Source organism: Momordica charantia (genome assembly GCF_013281855.1).
Source record: "Momordica charantia cultivar OHB3-1 chromosome 9 unlocalized genomic scaffold, Mcharantia_2.0 BLBB01000009.1, whole genome shotgun sequence".
In the NCBI taxonomy this organism is placed as follows: domain Eukaryota; kingdom Viridiplantae; phylum Streptophyta; class Magnoliopsida; order Cucurbitales; family Cucurbitaceae; genus Momordica; species Momordica charantia.
In genome coordinates, this window is record NW_028275167.1 from 14978196 (window position 1) to 15000720 (window position 22525).

General features: G+C 41.0%; 1 protein-coding gene and 1 non-coding gene across 2 annotated transcripts; one reads left to right on the forward strand and one right to left on the reverse strand.

Moving 5' to 3' along the window:
• The first annotated feature begins 966 nt into the window (after positions 1–966).
• On the forward strand, positions 967–1073 carry LOC148209048 (small nucleolar RNA R71). Its single transcript, XR_015787479.1, has one exon. It is a non-coding gene; the product is annotated as a small nucleolar RNA R71 (small nucleolar RNA).
• Positions 1074–4527: 3454 nt separating this feature from the next.
• LOC148209049 (uncharacterized) lies at positions 4528–7025 on the reverse strand. Its single transcript, XM_088117401.1, has 4 exons — positions 6575–7025; positions 5673–6037; positions 4736–5271; positions 4528–4645 (listed from the first exon to the last, which is right to left on the reverse strand). The coding sequence occupies exons 1-4, from the start codon at positions 7023–7025 to the stop codon at positions 4528–4530; spliced, it is 1470 nt and encodes a 489-aa protein (XP_087973527.1).
• Between the last annotated feature and the right edge of the window lie 15500 nt (positions 7026–22525).

A 22525-nucleotide genomic window follows, 5' to 3' on the forward strand; every position in this document is an offset into this window, starting at 1 on the left:
TGTTGTTGGATTCTCTGGTATCTTTAAAGTTGGTTCAGTGGATGGAATCTGTGCATCTGTTGTTGGCATTGTTGCTCCATCATATGCCAGTCCACTACTAAGGGTGATAGCTCTGCACTGTTCTTTCCCTTCTCGTTTTGGTAATTCAGTATGGCCTGGAAAAGAACCTTGTGGTCTATTCTTCAATTCATTGGCGAGCTGTCCCAATTGGGTCTCGAAATTCCTCATTGATGCCGCTTGGGATTGTATCACTGTGTCGGTTCGGGCCATGTACTCCTTCATCATATTCTCAAGATTTGAGTTGTTATTTTGAACTGGTGGAGTCTGTGTTCTCTGATTGTACTACTGTTGCGGTGGCGGGATGTATTGCTGTGTAGGTGGAACATAGGGCTGCTTGTTCTGCTGGTTCTGCCCTTGATTAAAACTGCTCGAACCTCCTTGACCTCCCCATGAGAAATTAGGGTGGTGCCTCCAACCTGGGTTGTAGGTGTTCGAATATGGGTTAAAGTTCCTATTGTTCCCATGTCCTACATAAAAACGGAAGCAGGGTTATGTGGACAATTATCATAAATATGGTTTTCACTACAAAATGAACAAATGAGATCGTTGACTTGGCAAACAGGGGCAGGAGTGCAATAATCCGACTGCACAGGTTGTATCGGCGTGGCTAATGGATTTTTTATTCCCAACGCCATCTCTTTCAGCCTCTGGTTCATTTTAACCATCTCTTTTTGCATCGATGTCGCAATGTCCAGAGCCAAAACTCCAGTTGGATCTTGCTTCTTTGGTGCTGCCCTAGGTCTTTGCGAACACCATAGTTCGTTGTGCGAAGCTAAGTCATTTAGGATGTCGACTATCTCGTTGAATGTCTTCTTTGTAAAGGCTCCGTTGGCAGCATTGTTCAGCATCATCTTAGTAGGATGATCTAAACCTCTAAAGAAATGTTCTATCTGGATGCATGCCGGTAAGCCATGGTTCGGACATTTCCTGATTAGTTCTTTAAATCTTTCCCACGCCTCGTGAACAGATTCACGATCATACTGTCTAAAGGAGATGACCTCCTCTCTGATATCAGCGTGGTGAGTAGGTGGGAAGAATTTTGTTAAGAACTTCTCCACTAACGACCTCCATGTGGTGATGGATCCCGGTGGAAATACATTGAACCATGCTCTAGCTTGGTTCTTCAAAGAAAATGGAAAAAGTGTTAGTCTAAGAGCATCGTCTGTTATACCAGGTAATCGAAATGCATTTGCAATTTGAATGAATGATTTCAGATGATCATGTGGATCCTCATGTTCCTGCCCTCCAAAATGTCCAATTGTCTGCAACATTTGGAACATGATTGGTTTAAGCTCAAAGTTTGCGTGGGCTGGAATAGGGTTGACTATCCCTGAATCAAATTTCTGAAAAGCCGTGGCGGCATATTCTCGCATTGCCACGTCTCTGTTGTCCGCCATCTGGATATGGTTGAATTCATCATTTCTTGCATGATCCCTCATATTACCGTTAACAGCAGGTGGATCAACCGGATCACGAGGTGGAATATCTGCCATTGATGTGCTCGTACTCTCTACCTCACTTTCAGGACTGATTTCACCTTCTCTCTCTTTTTGCTTTTCTAGTTGTTTTCGAAGTCTTTGCTCCTTTCGAGTTTTTCGAAGGGTCCGCTCAATCTCAGGGTCAAGGGGAAGAAGAAAAGATCTTGTGCTCATGCACTTTAACTTACCCTTGTGAGATAAACCACCAAAAATATAGAACAAAAACGGTGGATGGAAATTACACCAAACAACAATTCACAAAAATAAAAACTAAAAGAATTTTAAAATAATTTTAAAACTAAAGTCCCCGGCAACAACGTCAAAAACTTGACTGGGGTTATGCTGAACGCACGCACTAGGCGTGGTAACAATTCTATATATGCAAGCGCACACTTGTCAGAGTAATATAAAATGGATGGAGTATCCAAGTATCGATCCTCAAGGACTTCTAAATAATTTCCAAACTCTAAAGTTTTAATGAATAGTGAACGTTGAAATGAGTGATTCTTGTAAAATGGAAGTGGTCACAAGTAATGGTTTTGGATTTGGGATTTGGTCTTATAATGGTAAAACCTAGCCCGAATTACTTCAACTTAGCCAACAAAGAATCAAGGATACGCTAAGGACGATATGCAGTTTAGTTTAGGAACCAACGACTACGCTTTTCACTTGACTTATGTCTAAGCAAGTTCAAAGTCCTAAGACATTCCCTAATATGTCTATTATGAGAGATATCTTAGTTTTAGGATGGAAATAGTCGCAACCTCGGGTTAAGGTCCTATGTCTAGGCTACTTAACCAGAACCCTTATGTCTAAGGCGCTCCTCTCTTCGGTTTAACCACTCAACAATGCAAATAAGCAACCTTTTCAGTATTGACTTGTTAAGACTTACAGTGGCCTTATCTAAATCCTAACTTTTTGGGAAAACATGTTGAGCAATGAATGGAAAGCAAAAACACTACTTCTTAGCAACCCTTTTTAGAAATAAAAGGCTAACTATCCATAACCGAGCTAGAGACGGGAATTTAGAAAGACATATTGAAGAAAATACAGCAAGTAAAATGGTTGAATGTGAATTGCATGTGTGAAAAACAAAAGTTAACTAACAGAGAGTTTTTCTCGGGATTGAGAGCTTCGCCCTTCTCTTTCAAGCAAGGGGGAGTGTCACGTGCTCTTTCCTCCAAAAACACGACTCTCTTAACTAAAAATAAAGTAAAGGCAAAGGGAAGATAAGCAAAGTGCTGGATGTTTATATATTTGAATAAGTAGAAAATAACTAAGTACAAATGGAAACAAAACAAAGCTCAATAAATGAATGTAAAGTGCTCGGGATTTAAAAACCAAAAGCAACTAATGAAAGCAACTCAAAAGTACTTAGAAAGCAAAAAGAAACACTAAAAATGATCAAGAGAAGGAAACAAGGCTTGATGCATTTGGTGGAGAAGTTGCTGGAATTTATAGCTGTGCAGAATTAGTTAGGTAGATCGTAAAACGATGGTGAATCACCCATTTCCAACTCCTTTGACTGACTAAATGATGCTCAAACTGATAGTGGAACAGTTCTTCTACACGTATGCATCGGTTGGAACCACCAAAACGCATTGGAAGACGCGTTTCATTAAGGGCAAAGTTGGAAGAAAAACAGTTTTCTGCAGCCTTCCCTGGCGCCTCCCATGTAGATATTTCCGTCTTTTTGCTTCTTTTGATTAATTTGCACTCCCAAATGGTCCTAAAATGACATAAATACAATATAAGCCAACCACAAACCATCATATATGAAGTTTACATGAATTGGAACTCAAACGACCGAGAAAAAGTCCGAAACAAAGTTAATACATAGTAAAAACAGCATCTAAAACCTTCTTTTTACGCATGTAAACAAGCGTAATCAAGGACATTGTTTCCCAATATATTTTGCTATTTTATTTTTCAGAAAGAACATGCTTAAATTACTTTTCAGAAAGAAAATGTTAATCGGAAAAAACAATATCACCTCGTATTTCTGCATATCATTTGTCTGGGAGAAAATAAGAGATGGAAAAATATTAGCAAAATTAAGTGAGGAGAAAGAAAGGAGTCAAAAGAAAATGGAGAAGAAAGAAAATGCAATTATATTTCCGTATCTCACCTATGGACACTCCGCTCGCAGTAGGTTATGAGTGGCTTTTTAGCGATCTCAATTGCAATAGTTACATAATCGAATGTACCCTCGTGCAACCTATTGTCGATATATTATGATTTTATCAATTACATAGAGATCTTTATAAGTGACTTCAATGGAAGGCCGCGAAAGTAAGTCTTAAGCTATAGGGCTAGTGTTCAGTCCAGGAGTCTTCTAACTGTAAAAAAGCTGTTGAAACAAAAGGAAGTGTGTAGATTCTTTAGTGTTTGAAAAATTTTTGAGTTATAAAAAGAATTGATTTAGAAAACTCTTTATCATTTAAATATAATTGGCTTATGTTGACTTGACTTGTAAAAATGAGAGATGCTGAAGTTTTGATTTCGTTCCTGAGGAGACATATATCGACATATATGAGCGAATTCTTGCCTATCCTAGAATTGTGATGCTATCGAGTATTTTGCATGTAGTTTGTGATGTGAAATGGTTTAGTTTGCTTGTGCGTAAAATTTGTTTTTGGGACGAGAGATGACAATTTATGAAGAATTGTGCACACACACACGTATAGGACCGAAAATGGAGAACAAAATTATCTTGTTGGTTAAAAAAATTTGGCATTTATTGAGCTTAGTTTCCTTTCTTTTGTAAGTAACAAAGTGTTGTTTTTGAAGCTTGAGTCTATCTCTATTCAATGATACTTTGGTGATTGCTCTAAATTTCTTTGCATTGTTTGTCTTTCTACTACAAGAAAAATGAGTTTCAGAGACACCTAAAACATGCCGCTGAAAGTCCAATTTTGTCGCTAAAGGTTTCAGCGACAAAACACATTTTGTCGCTAAGTATGTCGCAGATAATACGTCGTTTAAAGTTTCAGCGACAAGACAGGATGTCGCTAAAACTGCGTTTCAGTGACATCTGCTCCTGTCGCTGAAAATAATCTTCAGGTCGAGCTTTGCTTCTAACATATTGCTTCAAATATCGCAGACTCCTAATACAAAAATTGTGAAGAATAACTCAGGACTTAAAATCAATCACAGGAAAAAAAAGGGAACAAACAAAGAATGATACATCTTCATACCTTTCAATTGGGTACATCAAACTATAACCCACTGGACCAACGATCGTTGCTTCCCACGGCAAATGAACAGCTAAGTGAACCATAACGTCAAAGAATGCTGGTGGAAAGATCTTTTCCAACTTACACAGGATGGACACTATGTTAGTCTGCATTCTTTCTAATTCTGATATGCGCAGAGTTTTTGCACATAAATCATGAAAGAAGTTTGACAATTCTGATATAGTTGTAGCAATGTCCTTGGGTATATATGGCTGAATACCAATTGGAAGAAGTCTTTGTAATAAAACGTGACAATCATGACTTTTCAGACCGGTGATTCTGCCCTCGTTCGCATTCACACACCGTGATATATTCGAAGCAAAACCATCTGGAAACTTTACAGATTTTAAAAATGTACAGAAGCTAACTTTTTCAATCGCAGTTAATGTGAACGATGCATGAGGCATCACACGCCTGCCTCCAATTTCTTGTATATGAAGTTCTTTTCTAATTTTCAAGTTTGCTAAATCCTCACGAGCTTTAATGGTATCTTTAGTCTTCCCATCAATATTCAGTATAGTACCAACCAATTATCACAAATGTTTTTCTCAATATGCATCACATCAAGTTTATGACGTAACATAAGATTTTTCCAATATGGAAGATCAAAGAAGATACTTCTTTTACTCCAATTGTGCTTGTTAGCTAATCGCTTACGTTTGTTATCAGATACTATTGTATGATGCTTGCTCAACGTAGGGAAACTCAATGAATTCAATTGATTTATAATATCTTGTCCAGTTAACATCTTCGGGGCTAATCTAAATTCTTGTTTCCCATCGTGTTGCCTACTCCTACGTCATGTATGTGTTTGAGGTAAATATCGATGATGTCCCATGAAACAAATTTTGCTTTTCAATCTCATTGAACTCGAATCATCGTTGCAAACTGGACATGCCTTATATCCTTTCATCCTCCAACCAGACAAATCACCATAAGCTGGAAAATCATTAATTGTCCACAACAGAACCGCATGAAGCTGGAAGAAAGATCCACTAAAACTATCATAGGTGCGGATACCATTCACCCACAACTTATTCAACTCATCTATCAAGGGTTGTAAATAAACATCAATTTCTTTACCAGGAGACCTTGGCCCAGGGATGAGTAGAGATAGAAAAGTAGATGATTCTTTCATGCACTTCCAAGGAGGCAAATTATATGGAATGAGCATAACTGGCCACATACTGTATGATAAACTCATATTTCCGAAAGGGTTAAAACCATCTGAAGAAAGCGCCAATCTCACATTACGAGCATCTGCAGCAAAAAGAGGGTACTTTCTATCAAAATGTTTCCAACCCTCAGCATCAGCAGGATGTCGAAGTATTCCTTCAGTTTCACACCTTTTATCTTTATGCCATCTCATATCTTCAGCAGTATGTTTTGAAATATATAATCTCTGCAGCCTTCCCTTCAATGGAAAATATCTCAAGATCTTGTGGGGAATTTTTTTTCCTTTTAATTTATTCAGTTTGTACCTCGACTCTCTACATTGAGGACAATTGTCAAGAGATGCATATTTTTTCCAAAATGAAACACAATCATACTTACACACGTGAATTGTTTCGTATTCCATCCCTAGATCACGTAATTTTTTCTTAGCCTCATAATTTGATTTTGGAAGCTTTACACCATCTGGAAATGCATCGTTCAATAATTGGAGTAACATATCAAATGATTTATCACTCTAATGATTAAGAACTTTAGTATGCATAAGCTTCACTAAAAAACTAAACGATGTATACTTCGAGCATCTTGGATACAACTCTTCACTAACATCGCGAAACATTTCAGAAAATATATTATTAGTCTCCTGCTGTTCACTGGAATCTCCGGGAATGTCTTCAAACACTGGACCATTTAAATCATTCATCATTTGGAGCATCTCATTATCATTAATCATAGTTGTCACTTGATCCATACGATTCCTACCATCTGGTCTATTATTTCTAATCGAATCTGAAAATGTTGCTCCAAGAAACCTTGATCCAGGTCTTAAGAATGAAGAAAGATCTACCTTTTCTCCATGAAATGTCCATCTACTATATGTCGGAGACATACCATATTTGAATAAATGACGCTCTACATCATTCAAATTATTCCTTAGGACATTTAAACAATTCGAACAAGGACATCTTGTTTTCCCTTCTTCAACCAAATAATTCTTAGCGACTTCAATAAAATTGCTAACGCCATTAGAATATTGACTACATCTCCGATCTTTAAAAGTTATCCAAGTACGATCCATAGCAATGTTTTCTATAAAAACATATAACTTATAGTTAATTACCTAACTCTAAATTTGATTTAACTAAAACTAATGTGAATTATAACTAAAAACGGTATCGAGACATATCGTCGCAACAAAAACTACATAGTCAAAGCATCAAATCAAACAAAAACTAAATTTTATGTCAACTTCAACTTATAAACTTCATAATAAAAACTCATAAATTTCAACTTCTGAATTCATATCCAACACAAACTTCAAAATTCATCATTAAACTAAGTTGTATGTCAAAATCTAACACTTCAAAATTCAATTGCCTTACATACAAAGTTATACAGGGATAAAGCCCACATCAAACATCAAATTCGTATCAAATCCAAGCAGAGAAGGGCTTATGAGTATAAAATCACTAATCAGCAACTAGAATTAATCATCAACATCGATCCCCAAATATCATTAAATTAGTCGAGAATCACTCACCTCTGATTCTGCAAGTCTTCGTTGTAGAATAGTGCGGAGGAACTGAGACCTGAGGGTAATACGTCTAATACCTAAATTCTGGATTTCAACCTTGAAACAAGTACAAAAAGATGTCAAAGAAGTATCTTCTTTGATCTTCCATATTGGAAAATAGAGATAGAAGCATTTGGATGCAGATTCTAAGGGGCATTGATTATTTTAGTGATAAAGCCATTAGCCAGATCATAACAGGATTAACAAGAACCTCATTTACCATAACAAAGATTTTAATCATGTTAGTTAATTTAAACAAAATTGTCAATAAATTATCACCACCTTCATGAAACAATCAATACTCACAGCAGAGTTAAAAATGTGAAAGCCATTTTAGAACTATGCTGATGAGGTTAGTTTATTAGATGAAAATTAGGTAATACAGTGACAGTTGATAATCTACACCTATCCTAGTTCTAAGTGTTACAACAATAGACCTATCCATATGTCCATAATGGATACCGTCATTTTGGAACTAAACCCACATGGATTTTTACTTTTGGATTTCACTCAAAAAAGGATTGTAGCCTTGACTTATATTCCCAAGATCTTCCCCAAGTTGCATCCCAAATTGACGTTTTTAGCCACCACAACATAAAGGAGAGTCAGAAACATACCATCTGTAAACCCCTACAGACTTCAAATTTTCAGTACCATTTTTTTTTTTGTGATAAGAAACGAATTCATGAAGAAAAGAGACAAAAGAACAGCCTAAGGACAAGGGCTGAGGATATTTCTATGACACCACCATGAAGCTAGCAAATGAACATTATTACAAAAAGAATCCCAAGACTTAGCCTTATCTTCAAAAGAGCAAAGGTTTTTTTCCAACCAAATGCTCCATAACAAAGCTCTGAAAGCACATTTTCACAAAACATTAGCCTTGCCTTACAAGTTCCACCCGTAGAAACATTCTAGAATCCAATCTTCTATGTTCCTGGGCAAACAAATAGTTTTTCCAAAGCAGCCAAATTTTCAGTACCAACTCTCACACCCCCACCCACTGCAGAAGAATCTCCCACATTCCCAAATCTCTCCAACAACAGAGCTAATCGGCAATACCACAATCTCTCATCCAATAACACTGTTAGAGATTAAAAGGAATCGACATTTCTTTCCAACTATTTCCTTCCAGACTCCCATGAAACTTAACACAACTGGAACTAAGATGGAAGAAAACATCTCTGAACAAATGAAACAAAAAGGAAAAAAAATGTCGAAAATACCCACTCTTAACGAAAGGGAAAAAAAATCAACAAATGAAACAAATGCCTCAGCAAACCATCCCAAATTACAAAAAGGAAACTCGAGCTTCGATTATTCAAGCCAAAACATCCAAATTCCGCAAAATAGAAAGAAACTCATAATGAATTATAATGCAGTAATGAACAAAAGGATTTTTAACCATAAATTGACATAATCAGGAAATGTCATACCCAGTCCTTAGAGAAGAAATAATGGGCGGCGACGTCGGGCGGCGACGGAGGCGGAGGCGACGGAGGGCGGAAGAAGCTCGGCGGCGACAGAGGGAGGCGACGAAGGGCGGAAGAAGCTCGGTGGAGAGAGAGGGCGGCGACGGAGGGCTTTTGAATCTCGGCGGCGATGGAGGCCGGCGACGCAGGCCGGCGACGCAGGCCGACGACGGAGGCCGGTGACAGAGGAGAGGGGAGAAAGAAATCGGCGGCTGCGACGGAGGGGAGAAGAAAAAATTGAGGGCGAGGGTTTGAAAAATCGCGATTTGGGGGGCGTTTAATTCTGGGATTTTCAGCGACATTTTCAACTTACGTGTCGCTGAAAATCCCTTCAGCGACGCCGTCAACTTACGGCGTCGTTGAAAGCACATTTTCTGCGACATCTGCTTGACAACGTCGCTGAAAATGTACTTTCAGCGACATCTTCTTGACGGCGTCGCTGAAATGGTTTCATAAGGTCGCTGAATATTACTTTCAGCGACATTTTGATCCCTGCGCTGCTGAAAATGATATTCAGCGACATCGTCTGTTGACAATGTCGCTGAAATTATGTTTTAGTGACATTATGGCATATACGTCGCTAAAAATTTGTCTCTGAAAGCTCTGTTTCTTGTAGTGTTCCTCGAGGACGACAAAAATGATAAGTTTGGGGGTATTTTGATAAGTGAATTTTGGGTCTAGTAATTTATGGTGTTTTTTTTGAGTTATTTGAGAGTTTTTATGGACATTTTCTTTGGATAGTTTAATCGTTTTTAGTATTTCTTTCGTTTGTAGGATAAAGAGTTGAAGAAGAGGAGAAAAATAGCCAACAAAGAAGCAAAAGTGAGCCAAGTTCCAGTGTGGTTGGGTGCCTAGACGCAAAAAATTTAGAAAATGGCAAAATGTTGGGCACCTAGGCAATGCCGACAAAATTTTGTTAATATCTCATTTTAGCCCTGGCCGTAGGAGAGGAAAAAAGTGGGTTTTTAGACAAAAAGTTTTTCTTTTTTTTTTTTTTGAGAGAACAGTTGAGATTTTGTGAAGATTGGAAGGAACGCGAAGAATGGAGGCTCGAGCGATCGCCGGATTTGTTTTCTTTCTCTACTTTAGCTTCAACTTCCTTCAATCATGTTGATTGAGATTTTCTTTTTGGGTTTCAAACATGAAATAAATACATTTTCTAGAGCATTTATGTAGTCTTTATTAAACTTTACTCTTCTATATTTGATTTTCTTTCTAAACTTATTGGTTGTGAGAACTTTTTCTATTCTTAATGCATTGTTTAGATTTGGCCATTCTTTACCTTGATTCCTTGTCATAAATCGATGTTGAGAAACAAGATTATTGACTAGATTTGGATATCTCCCAAATTAAAGCAAGAGATAGAGATATTCTTGTGAATTTTGTGGCATAGTTTTTGGGTTCTACGTGCTTAATTTTTTGAAAAGTAGTCATAGAGATATAGATACTGTACTTTTCAAAAAAAAAAAACTATTATTGTTTGGGAAAGAATATCGAGTCAATAGGTAGAATCTGCTTGAATTTACAATTGATTCTTGATAGTTGTGTTATTTTCTTCTATTATTGAACTAGTTTCTTTTAGAATTATTTCATTTCACCACCATTAAACGTTCGATATTCAGATAAAATTGAAGTGGAGAATTTGGTAATAAGTAATCATTCATTCCCTGTGGAGACGATACTTTACATACTTCTATATGATGATTCGTACACTTGTGAATTCAAACAACAGCCAATCGCATTCTGGACTTTTTTCCGATCTTGTTAAAATTAAATAATTTTCGCTAAGGCATTCCACAGCGAGGTTGAAAACTAAATTAGTGCATAGTTAAAAAGGGAAAATGCACGAGAAATAATATTAAGAGAAATAATTTCCATTGATTTAATTGAAAGAATAACAAAGTACAATGATTTCTAGCTTAGTCTTCTTCTCTTTCGAGCATGAATGGAATTTACAACTTGCTAAAGAAAATTAAAGAACTGGAATAGATGAAGGCTAAATGAAATTAACTTTAATTTAAGCAAGAAGAAAGTGAAACAATGGTTTAACAAGGCTAGTGTTTCGAAAATACCAAAATAACAACCAGAGAAAATAACAATGAAACTAAACTATCTTCTAATACTGAAATGAAATGAAGTGAAATGGATGCTCATTGATTTATGAACAACTGAGGGAGCTTTTTCTTATAATCTCGATATGGCTGTCTTTTCGACTCTGTTTATGCAAAGAATTGCACAACGATATTTGCGAACCTAGCTTGAACCCAGTCTTTGGCGCGACCTGAATCGTGGAGTGAACCTGCACAAGAGGGCAAACTCTCCGACGATCAAGTTAGTATAGGTTGGACTCAATATTAAGTTCAAGGTGAGATTCGATACCTGAGTGTGAAATGAGGCCCTCTATTTATAGGTGGTGGGTCCGACAGTACTCACGACCGGCGGTTATCTGTCTTTTCTCATGTCGAATCTGTCGGGTTTGAGCAGGTCAAACCCGTCCAGGTCGAACCACGGCTTTTTACACAGCCTCATTTTCGGACAAATCTGGTCTCCTCGGCAGGTTCGAGGTGGACCTGGAATACTCTTTTATTTCTAAGCACGAATGAGCGTCCCCCACGTGTCCACAATATTTTTATCCCCAAACATTAGCCCCCTCTCTATCAGGTTCGATCTCAATCTGGCAGAGAAGTTACCTGGTTCAATTTAGGACACGTGGCGACTTCTGATTCGTAGAGAAAATATGACCGTTGTGGAAGTGGAAGATATTTCGATCTGACAGGCTATCGGAGCACTCGAGTATTCCGACGTTACGAATTTTGAGATAATCCCAGCCACTCGGTCATTCCACATGTACGGCGTAGAGACTTTTTCGATTAGCTATAAATAGTTCCGAGACTTCAGGTCAGACCTTACGTTCCCTGAATTTTTGGAGTTCGATCTGAAATCAGCTCGAACCCTCCATAGGTCAGTCATTCTCCTTTTCATCTTTATTTCGAATATGGTGGTTTTCATGTTTTCCCCCTTCAGTAGTGATAGTCTAGGTAGTGCAGGTCGGACTATAAGCAGTTTGCCCCCTGAGCCAAGTGACTCTGGGGAAGATTTAGCTCGTAGGTTAGAGTTCGAGCTGGAAGAGGTAGAGAACTTTAGGTTTTCCGACGATGGGGAGGATAGTGACGCTTCCACCTCGAGCCAGGGTTTGGAATACTATTCGAAAATGCCTGAGCACTATCTCGAACCCCTCCGTAGGGGGTTTAGCATTCCGAAGGATATCATCCTTAGAATTCCGGAGGAAGGGGAAAGAGTTGACAACCCTCAGAGGGGTGGGTGACCTCTTTACATGAAGATGTTTGAGTACAGCCTCAGACTTCCTCTTCATCATTTTATCCAAGAGTTCTTAAACCGAACTGGATTGGCTCCTGCTCAGGTGACCCCCAACGGATGGGCGTCATTTTTGCTTTGGCCATCCTTTTCTGGTTACGAGCTCGGGAAGAGGACGAGGCCGAGCTGCTTAAGGTCGAACAGCTTCTAGGGTGCTTCGAAGCCAAGAGAATAGGTAAAAAGCCCGGTTGGTAATACATGTGCACAAAGAAAGGTGCGGGTGGTATAGTTAAGGGGCCGACCTCCATCAAAGGATGGGTGAAGAAGTGGTTCTTTGCCTCTGGAGAATAGCTGACAAAGAACAAGTCTGGTCATCCATTCTTTGACGTTCCCGTTAGGTTTGGGAATTTAGGTACGATCTCGTTCCTATTTTCTTTTTGTAGCTTTAAGTCTTTCGACTCTCTTGCTTCTTATATCTAACTTGAATTCTTCTATGTCTCGTGCAGTGTCAATCAGATCAATTCCTGAGCTTACTCAAGCATCCTTCGATACTCTTAAGTATTACAAGGACCGCTTCTCAAGGGGTAGGAAGGTCGGAACCTTGGTGACCGACAAGCTGCTGCTTGAATCTGGGTTGTTAGATTACAACCCCTTGGTGCGTCCAGTCGAAGCCTCAGGGCCAAACTCTGAGCTCGGTAAGTCGAGCTCGACCTCACTTTTGAATTTACTTTTCGATCTCGGTCTTTGACCTTTGGGCTTGTTTCTTTTGCAGCAATGGTGTGCGGATTCACCGACAGTGTGAAGCGCAAGTCTAAGGGCCGTGCTCACGCCCTTAAGACTATCAGAGTACGGAGCTAGCAACTCCCGTTGTTCCTCAAAAAGCTGGGCCATCTGTCAAAGTCCCAACTCCGTGATCGAGTTGGACTCTGCCGGGGAGCATTCCAGAGGAAAGCGTCCAAAACATGAGTCTGAGGCGCTGGACGTGTCACCTCTGTGCGAGGTGAGAGAAGAGTCTCATGTGAAGAGGAGAAGGAGGAAGAAGAAAATCGCCTCCTCCTCGGAGGTCGGACCTCATGGGGACCTGCCCACGAGCCATATTGATCTGACAATGCAGTTCCGAGTTGAACCGTCAAGCGCTGGGGTGAAGGACCAGGTGTCTCGCATCTCGGCTTAATGCTTGGACCGCTGCCTTCGTAGGGTGTCCAAGTTTGTAAGTGACCCTGGGTCCGTGCTATATATGACCATCGACCACGCCGCTGAGGTAAGACCTGCTTCCATCATTCCATTTTTTTTTACAACTTGTAGCTCGGTCTAACCCTTGTGTAATTTTTTCCTTGCAGGCGTTTATTGCTTCTATTCACTCGGCAGTCATGTTGAAGGTCGAGCTGGACGGAAGAGAAGTCTTGGCAGCAAGGGAGAAGGAGAACTCCTCCGCTGCCTTAGAAGCTGCCACCACAATGAAGGGTGAGCTACTGAAGGCTCGTTCCGAAGTGGACATTTTGAAGGCCGAGGTAGAGGCCAAGGCCCAACTACTGAAGAACGAGGAAGATAGGCACAAGTCCCACTCCGAGCTGCCCATGCCATCACGAAGGGGTTGGAGAAGGAGAAGTTCCAGCTCCTGAAGGAGAAAGACGACATGCTTCAAGTCCTCGAGGAGAAGGATGCTGCAATAAGGCGCCTCACTACCAAACTCAAGTTGGAGAAGGAACGCCTCAGCAACGGAGTTCTCCTGGAAGAAGCATTCAGGCAACACCCAGACTTTGATGGGTTTGCCAAGGTCTTTAGTGACGCAGGCTTCAAATCTTTTATGAAGGGCATTGTTGCCGATATGCCTCATCTTTAGATCGACCTCAGCGATCTGAAGCAGAAGTATGCTGAAAAATGGGCCTCTGAGCCTAATAGCACTCCGGGCCCCAGTCTTTGGTGGAGAAGTAAGTCAGAGAGCTGGACTCTGACTACTCTGATCTGGAAGACGAAGATTCTCCTAGTCAGGAGCATGTCGAGGTCGGTGCAATGCTCCATCTCGGAGTATGAACCGGGCTACTCTTCGTGCCATCTTCTTGTGCTCTTTTGAGTCTTGCGGTTGGTTTCCTTTGATAAACTCCACAATTTCATCCATCCATGAGTGCGTTGGTGTGTCAATATCCATCATGTCTGGCTCCAAAATTGAAGGATTATCCAAGATTTCGACCGGGACCGATCTCACTAGATCAGTCTCGTACGCCGACGCCAATTTGGCTAAAGCATCTGCGTTTGAATTCTCTGATCTTGGAACTTGATTCACCTCGTAAGTTTTGAACTGGGTAAGGTGCGATCTTACTTTACTTAAATATTTTTCCATCCGTGAGTCTTTTGTTTGATACTCCTCCTTGATTTGATTTACCACTAACTGGGAGTCGCTGAAAACTTTAATGTGTGCGGCCCCCAGTCCCTTGGCAACGCGAAGTCCTGCCAGAAGCGCTTCATACTCGGCCTCATTGTTTGAAGTCCGAAAGTTGAATCGCAGGGCATACTCGAACCGCATGCCATCTGGTGCGAGCAAGAGGATTCCTGCTCCGCACTCTTTCTCGTTGGAAGATCCATCTACGTAGATCGTCCACGGGAGGTCAGTTTCAGCGGGCCGAGATGGTGGAGTGAGCTCAGCGATGAAGTCTACTACTGCTTGCCCCTTCAACGTAGTTCTAGGTTCGAACTGGATGTCGTACTCGCTCAACTCCATTGCCCACTTCATCAGGTGTCCTAATGTTTCTGGCTTGTGGAAGATGTTCTTCAGGGGTAAGTTGATAAGCACCACAATGGTGTGTGCTTGGAAATACGGCCTAAGTCTTCGGGCCGAGGTGACCAAAGCGAGGCCAGCTTCGCCATTTGTGGATACCTGGTCTCGGCCTCGGTCATGGCCTTACTTGTGTAATAAACTGGACTTTGGCATACTCCATCTTGCTTGATTAGGGCCGAGCTGACGGCACTATTGGATACCGCCAGATACAAGTGGAGCTTGTCTTCCGGCAAGGGCTTGGCGAGCAGTGGTGCCGAGCAGAGATAGGTCTTAAATTGTTCCAGTGCTTGCTCGTACTCTGTCATCCATTCAAATGGTCCCTTCTTTTTCAGGACTTTGAAGAAAGGAAGGCACTTATCAGTTGATCTCGAGACGAATCTATTTAGTGCTGCAATCCTTCCATTGAGGCCTTGAAGTTACTTAAGAGTTTTGGGGGCTTCCATCTCGAGCACGGCCTTTATCTTCTCTGGGTTAGCTTCGATTCCACCGTTGTTTACCATGAAGCCGAGGAACTTACCCGAGGAGACTCCAAAGGCACACTTAGCTGGATTAAGCTTCATTTGATACTTCCGTAGAACTTCGAAGGCCTCGATCAGATCGGAAAGATGCGACTTTGACTGCTTTCTTTTGACAAGCATGTCGTCCACATACACTTCCATGTTCCGACGGATCTGCTTGGCGAACATTTTGTTCACCATTCTTTGGTAGGTCGCACCCGCATTCTTAAGGCCAAAGGGCATAACCTTGTAGCAGTACAGACCTTGGTCTGTTATGAATGCAGTATGATCTTGATCTGGCACATGCATTTTGATTTGGTTGTATCCGGAGTAGGCATCCATGAAGGTGAGCAGCTCGTGCCCAACTGTTGCGTCTACGAGCTGGTCGATCCTCGACAGTGGGAAGCATTCTTTTGGGCATACTTTGTTCAAATTTGTAAATTCTACACACATTCTCCACTTCCCGTTAGATTTTTTAACTAATACAACATTAGAGAGCCACTCGGGATACAGAATTTCTCTTATGTATTCAGCCTTTAAAAGTTTGTTCACTTCCTCAACAATTACATCACTCATCTCTTTATTTACACGTCTTCTTTTTTGCTTTACAGGTCGGAATGATGGGTCTATGTTGAGGCGATGCACCATGATCTTTAGGTGTATGCCAGGCATGTCCTCGTGGGACCATGCAAAAACGTTCGAGTTGGACCTGAGGAAATTAATCAGCTCCTCCCAATCAGTGGCCCCCATTCAGAGCTAAGCAAAGGAACAAGCTCGAGCTCCTCTGACCCCTTGAGTGCGGAGGCATAACACTCCCTTGAAGTCTTCTGCTCTCCTCGGACTATGCCCACTCCATTGGGAGTTGAGTACTTCAAAACTTGATGAAGCGTTGAGGGAACAGCCCGGAACGAGTGGATGATAGGTCTCCCAAAGATGGCATTGTAGGCCGACCTGCCGTCGATCACGACGAACTCAGACATCTGCGTGACTTGTGTATTGTCTTGCCCTATTGTAACCGACAAGTCAATACATCCTTCTGGGGAGACTGATTCTCGAGAAAATCTAACCACGGGTGTTGGACTCTTTTTCAACCGTGACTTTGTCCATCCCAAGGCAAGGTATGTTGTAAGGGACATAATATTGGCGGATGCACCCCCATCTATCAATACTCTTCGGACCAGGACGTGATCAATTAGAGAGGCGATCACTAGTGTGTCATTATGAGGCAAGTGGACCCCATCCAGGTCGGAATCATCGAAGGTAACGAAGCAGGTCGGTCTTTGCTCCCTAATGATGCACACATCGCGCTTGGCTTCGCGAGCTAATTCCTTCCTTTTATTTCCAGACTGGCCCCCACTTGGGCCTCCGAAAATGGTGTTGATGACTGCAGGTCAGACATCTCGGCGAGGTGGCGTCTTTGAACGCTTCCTCTCTTCTTTCCTTTCTACCGAGTTGGACCTCGGTTTGCCAACAAATTTTTTGAAGTAGCCATCTTGAATGAGGCGTTGAGTTCCCAGCAACTCGATGTATTATGGCCGTGATCACGATGAAAACGGCAATATTTGTCTTTGTTGCGCTTTTCTGGGTCTCCTCGGAGCTTATCCGGTCACTGGACGAGCTTCTCCATCCCAGTCTTTTCAATGTTTGTAAGTATTTAAGAGACGGGGATAGTGGTTGGAGTATAACGTTCGTAAGGTCAGCTTCGGTTGAGACTGTTGTTCGACCCCTTGTCCTTAGACTTGGAATCAGCCTTCCTCTTGTCTTGGCCGGACTTCTTCTGGTCGATCTGCTTTTCTGGTCGGCCAGTCTTGGTCCGAAGGAGCTCCTGTCCATCGATAACTTTCTTCGCCTTTTGAAAAACCTCAGCGAAGGCAGCTGGAGCTTAATCCAAGCTTTACGGTGAGAGTCTCATCGGCTAGGCCGGTGAGAAAGTAGCACATGGCCGAATCATCGGAGCAGTACACGACCTTCAGCTACTCCTCCTCGAACCTTGTGACGTATTCTCTAAGCGTCTCAACCTCCTTCTACTTGATGGTGGCGAGGTGAGTCGCTGTCTTTCTGTCATAGTGCCGAGAAGAGAATTGACTGATGAACTCTTTCCTCAGCTGAGAGTAGGTCGAGATCGACCTGGTGCCGGCAATCTTCTATACCACAAGCGCGTGCTGCCGGTAAGCACGATCTGGAAGGCGCGGCATTTGATGGCATCTTTTGCCGCTTGAAAATCCACGATGCCTTCAAAAACCTCAACATAGTCTTTTGAGTCCTTAGACCCATCATATGGTTTCATAGTGGGAGTTTTGAACTTTGGAGGGATAGGAGCCTCCGAGATGTCTCAGGTGAATGGCGATTTTCCCAAGTCGCCATCATCAAATGCACTCTCTTTCTTCTCGCACCTTGCTTTCAAGGCTTCAACTTCAACTTCAAATTTGCTCTTGAGCGGGTCGAACTCCTCCCTCGTGATCACTCCTTCGGGATCTATTGGGTTGTAAGAGGATTCGGCCTGCTGGTTGGAGTTCTTGTGCGAGCATGCTGGAGTTCGTCCTCTTCGGAGGGACGAGCTTCTCTTTCTATTAAGATGATCGCGGAGATCGCTCTTCTGGCGAATATACTCCGCATTTTCATCGCCTCTGGGGTACTCCTCGTCAACTGGGTCGAGGTAAAGATCCCCCTGTTCATGTTCGTCCTCCTGCACCACCTGGTCTCGAGATCGAGACCTGGCACCAGCAGCTTGCACCATTTCGTTGTACATCTCCTCCATGGTGCGCATCTAGGTGCGCATTGCCTCCATCTCTTTTTGAAGGGCATCAAAATTCTCTTGAGTAGGAGCTGGAGCCGGAGCTCGAGTGGCTCTCCTGGAGGCACCACCTCGGCCACGATTAGCCTTAGTTGGTTTAGGATGTGCTGGTGGCAGAATAGGTGTGGTGATGCGTGCCGACCTACGGAGCTGTTCAGTCCCTAGGCCTTCCTGAATCAAACCTTCTGCCGCTTCCGCCCCGACCACTCTCTGGTGGCCATCGTTAGCAGCCAGAGCTCTTCGGTCTGCTGTGTTGGTTAAGTTTGTTGGCTGAACCATCTTTGTTCGTGTTTCTTAGATCGGGATGACTTAAATTGTCCTTTCCCACAGACGGCGCCAAATGTTCATGCAAAGAATTGCACAACGATATTTGCGAACCTAGCTCGAACCTGGTCTTTGGCGCGACCTGAACCATGGAGTGAACCTGCACAAGAAGGCAAACTCTTCGACGATCAAGTCAGTATAGGTCGGACTTAATATTAAGTTCGAGGTGAGATTCGATACGTGAGTGTGAAATGAGGCCCTCTATTTATAGGTGGTGGGTCCGACAATGCTCACGACCGGCAGTTATCTATCTTTTCTCATGTCGAACCTGTCGAGTTTGAGTAGGTCAAACCCGTCCAGGTCGAACCACGGCTTTATACACAGCCTCGTTTTCAGACAAATCCGGTCTCCTCGGCAGGTTCGAGGTGGACCTGGAATACTCTTTTATTTCTAAGCACCAATTAGCGTCCTCCATGTGTCCACAATATTTTTATCCCCAAACAGACTCAATATAATTTTTCACTTTTCTTTTTAACTCAACTTTACCCTTTATTAAGAGACTTCATCTTTCTCATCCACCATAATTTGTTCCATTTGCCGCTCCAACTATATCAACTCTCACCACAAGAGAGGAGAAAGAGAAATTTGTTTATCTCATCGCTATGTAGAAGCATTATTCTATAAATGAAAAAAGGAAACAAAAAAAGGCTACATTTGTTTGCAAAACCCTAGCATAGACGATCTTTTGTCCAAGTACTCTTACATATTTATGGATTTAGGCCCCGTTTACTTACCGCAATCTTAATCAATGAACCGTAATGAAAATTTTGATTCCCTTTGATGATGTTTACTAAATTATAGGAATGTAATCAAATGGTGGGACTTACCTTAAACTTTGTAATCCGATTACATAAAAAGGAGTAATCTCATTATACTTCTACAACCTCATCAATCTCATTCTCATTCCTTATTTCGTGGACCCCACATATATATTATAGTTAATGTACCACTTTTACCCTTTCTTTTTCACCCTTCTTTATTTTCACCATTCTTTTTTGTTTCAAATTAATTAATCAAACAAAATTAATTAAAGAATTGAATTGGTTATCAAACAAGCTTGTTTTTAAAAAATTAAAAATCAAAAATCAAACCTAAAAATAAAATGATTATCAAACGGATCCTTAAAGTTTTGGCTCCATCGTCCATCCTCATTCCTTCCAAAACGTTTCCACACAATGAATTGTTGTAGATCAAGGATAGTTGGGATCGTGGAGGCCTTTCCATCCATGCTACCTTTTCATCTCGAATGTAAGGGATTGGATCCCATTGTGTTTCTTCAAAAATTATTTTTTTTTAATAAAACTATACCATCGAGATATGCTAAAAATCAATTCGTAGTACAAATTTCTACTGCGCCTTGCAGTGGATCCATTCCGATTTCCTGCAAAGCTGTCATATCAAGCTTAATTCTATCTCTACTCTTATATTCATCTCTTATTCTTTCCTCTTGGACTTATCATCAAACTTCCTGTGATTGTATTAATTTCTCACTAAGTAGTTTTAAACCCACTGTGAGCCAAACTTAGATGGTTTGGGTTACGGATCGGTTTGTTGGCTACTTTTTCATTGCTATTTCTATAAACACAATTAAGGACAATGGTATCTCAAGTTGTTGGGAAATAAAGGCCAAAAATTGAACCGGGAGCTAAAAGTGTTGTGTCGTAGGCGGAACCACTGTCTTGAAAGCAAAATCGACACGACCTCGGTGCTAAATCATTTTACAGCCGGTATGCTCCCCAAGGTTAACACAACCTCCAACTCAGACATGCACTTGTCAGAATGGGAGTGGAATCAATCTCCTGCTCTGTTTAAGGCAGTGGAAATATGAAAAGAAGTATAATGGAGGGATTGCATATGAGAGATGAGATCAATTGGGATGATTGAATTGGAAGAAAATGACCCATATTTATACTAACCAAGTGACCCAAGATAGAATTTCAATTTACAAAATAAAAATTCCACAAAAATTTTTGGGCCATCCATGTGTCATTTGGCCACTTTGACTTCCACAACACAAGATATGCCATCCACATTTCCTTGAATTGTTCAAAACAATTTGTCATTCTCAACAATCCCCCATGAATGACAACAGAGAAAAAAGAAGAAAGAAGAAGGATTGAATTTCTGAGCAAAGGATAAAACTTAAGCATTAATATCTTTCGATTTGAATTAATGCATAGTGAAGTAGGGCAACAACCTAAATAATGAAAGTGAGTTACCTCTTGAACTTCCAGTATTTATAGTTGAGACCCCCACAACACGTTTGAATCCTCGATTTTGATTCTGCAATAGTTGTCAAGTGCTTTTAATGGTCATGCACATACACCTTGGGTCATCGTGAAAGCTCTAGAAAGAGGCTCCACAACTCTTTCATAGAAGGCAACCTCACCTTCACAGTCACGTTGTCGCTTCATCAAGTCTATCATTGATAAACCACTCAAAACTGAGCTATGAAGACTTTAAACATTATCCATCAAGTCCACGCATGCACCACCCAAAAAGGGCTATGGATTCACATGTTTCGCCGTATCCATCAAGTCCATTCATGGACCACCCAAAGAAGGGTTATGGATCCACATATGTTTCACTATATCCATCAAGTCCATATATGGACCACTCAAAGAAGGGCTATGGATCAAGCATCATGGCTTGAGTCCCATACATTCTGAGGACTCAATAATTAATCTCCTTGTTTGACCTCTAGTGAGAGGATCCGCCAAGTTCCTCTCGGACCTCACATACTCCGAGAATATAATTCCATCTTTCAGCAAGTGCTTCACAACTCCATGTCTTAGACGTATGTGGCGTCTCTTGCCATTGTACACACTGTTTTTGGCAATTTCTATGGCAGCTTGTGAGTCACAATGTATGGATTGGATATAGGTACACATTCCCTCACAGTGGCACGTCTCCAAGAAGGCTTATCAGTCATTCAGCCTTTTGACCTGTTAGTTCAAGTGAGATGAACTCAGATTCTATGGTAGATCGAGCAATGCATGTATATTTTGCCGATTTTCATGAGATAGTTCCACCGCCAAAAGTAAACACATACCTGCTACTGGAGCTCACTTCATCATTATCTGTAACCCAGTTTGGATCACAATATCCTTCTAGCACAGCAAGAAATTTGTTAAAATGCAAACAATAGTCCATTGTACCCCTAAGATACCTTAACAACCGATGTAGAGCAGTCCAATGATCTTAACCAGGGTTAGGAGTGTATCTACTCAGTCTGCTTAGCACATATGCAATATCAGGTCTAGTGTAATTCATTAAAAACATGACACTATCTATAATTTTTGCATATTCGGATTGAGATACATTATCGTTCTGATTCTTTTTAAGACTCATGCTAGCATCATAAGGTTTTCTTACAGGTAATTTATCAAAGTGATTAAATTTTTTCAGCATTCTCTCAATGTAGTGTCATTGACATAAGGAATACCCATTATCATTTTTCCTTATTTTTACACCAAGTATTACATCAGCCTTTCCTAAATCTTTCATTTCAAAATGTAAAGAAATGAGCAAATTGGTCTCATTAATGATATCTAAGTTTGAACAAACAACGAGCATGTCATCAATATACAAGCATATTATCACACAATCAGCTTCAAACAATTTTGAGCAAACACATGTATCAGAGCAATTTACTTTATAACAATTGTTTACCAAAGTGCCATTAAATTTTTCATACCATTATTTAGGAGCTTGTTTTAGGCCATAGAGAGATTTTTTAAGCTTGCAGACTTTATTTTCTTGACCAATAGCTAGAAAACCTTCAGATTGTGTCATGTAGATCTCCTCTTCTAAATCACCATTAAGGA

Coding starts and splice junctions, on each gene's coding strand:
- LOC148209049 (XM_088117401.1), bottom strand. CDS start 7,025: ATGGATCGTACTTGGATAACTTTTAAAGATCGGAGATGTAGTCAATAT. Junction 6,038..6,574: donor GCAGGAGACTAATAATATAT/TTTCTGAAATGT, acceptor CTCTTTTTGCTG/CAGATGCTCGTAATGTGAGA. Junction 5,272..5,672: donor GGAGGATGAAAGGATATAAG/GCATGTCCAGTT, acceptor ATTGATGGGAAG/ACTAAAGATACCATTAAAGC.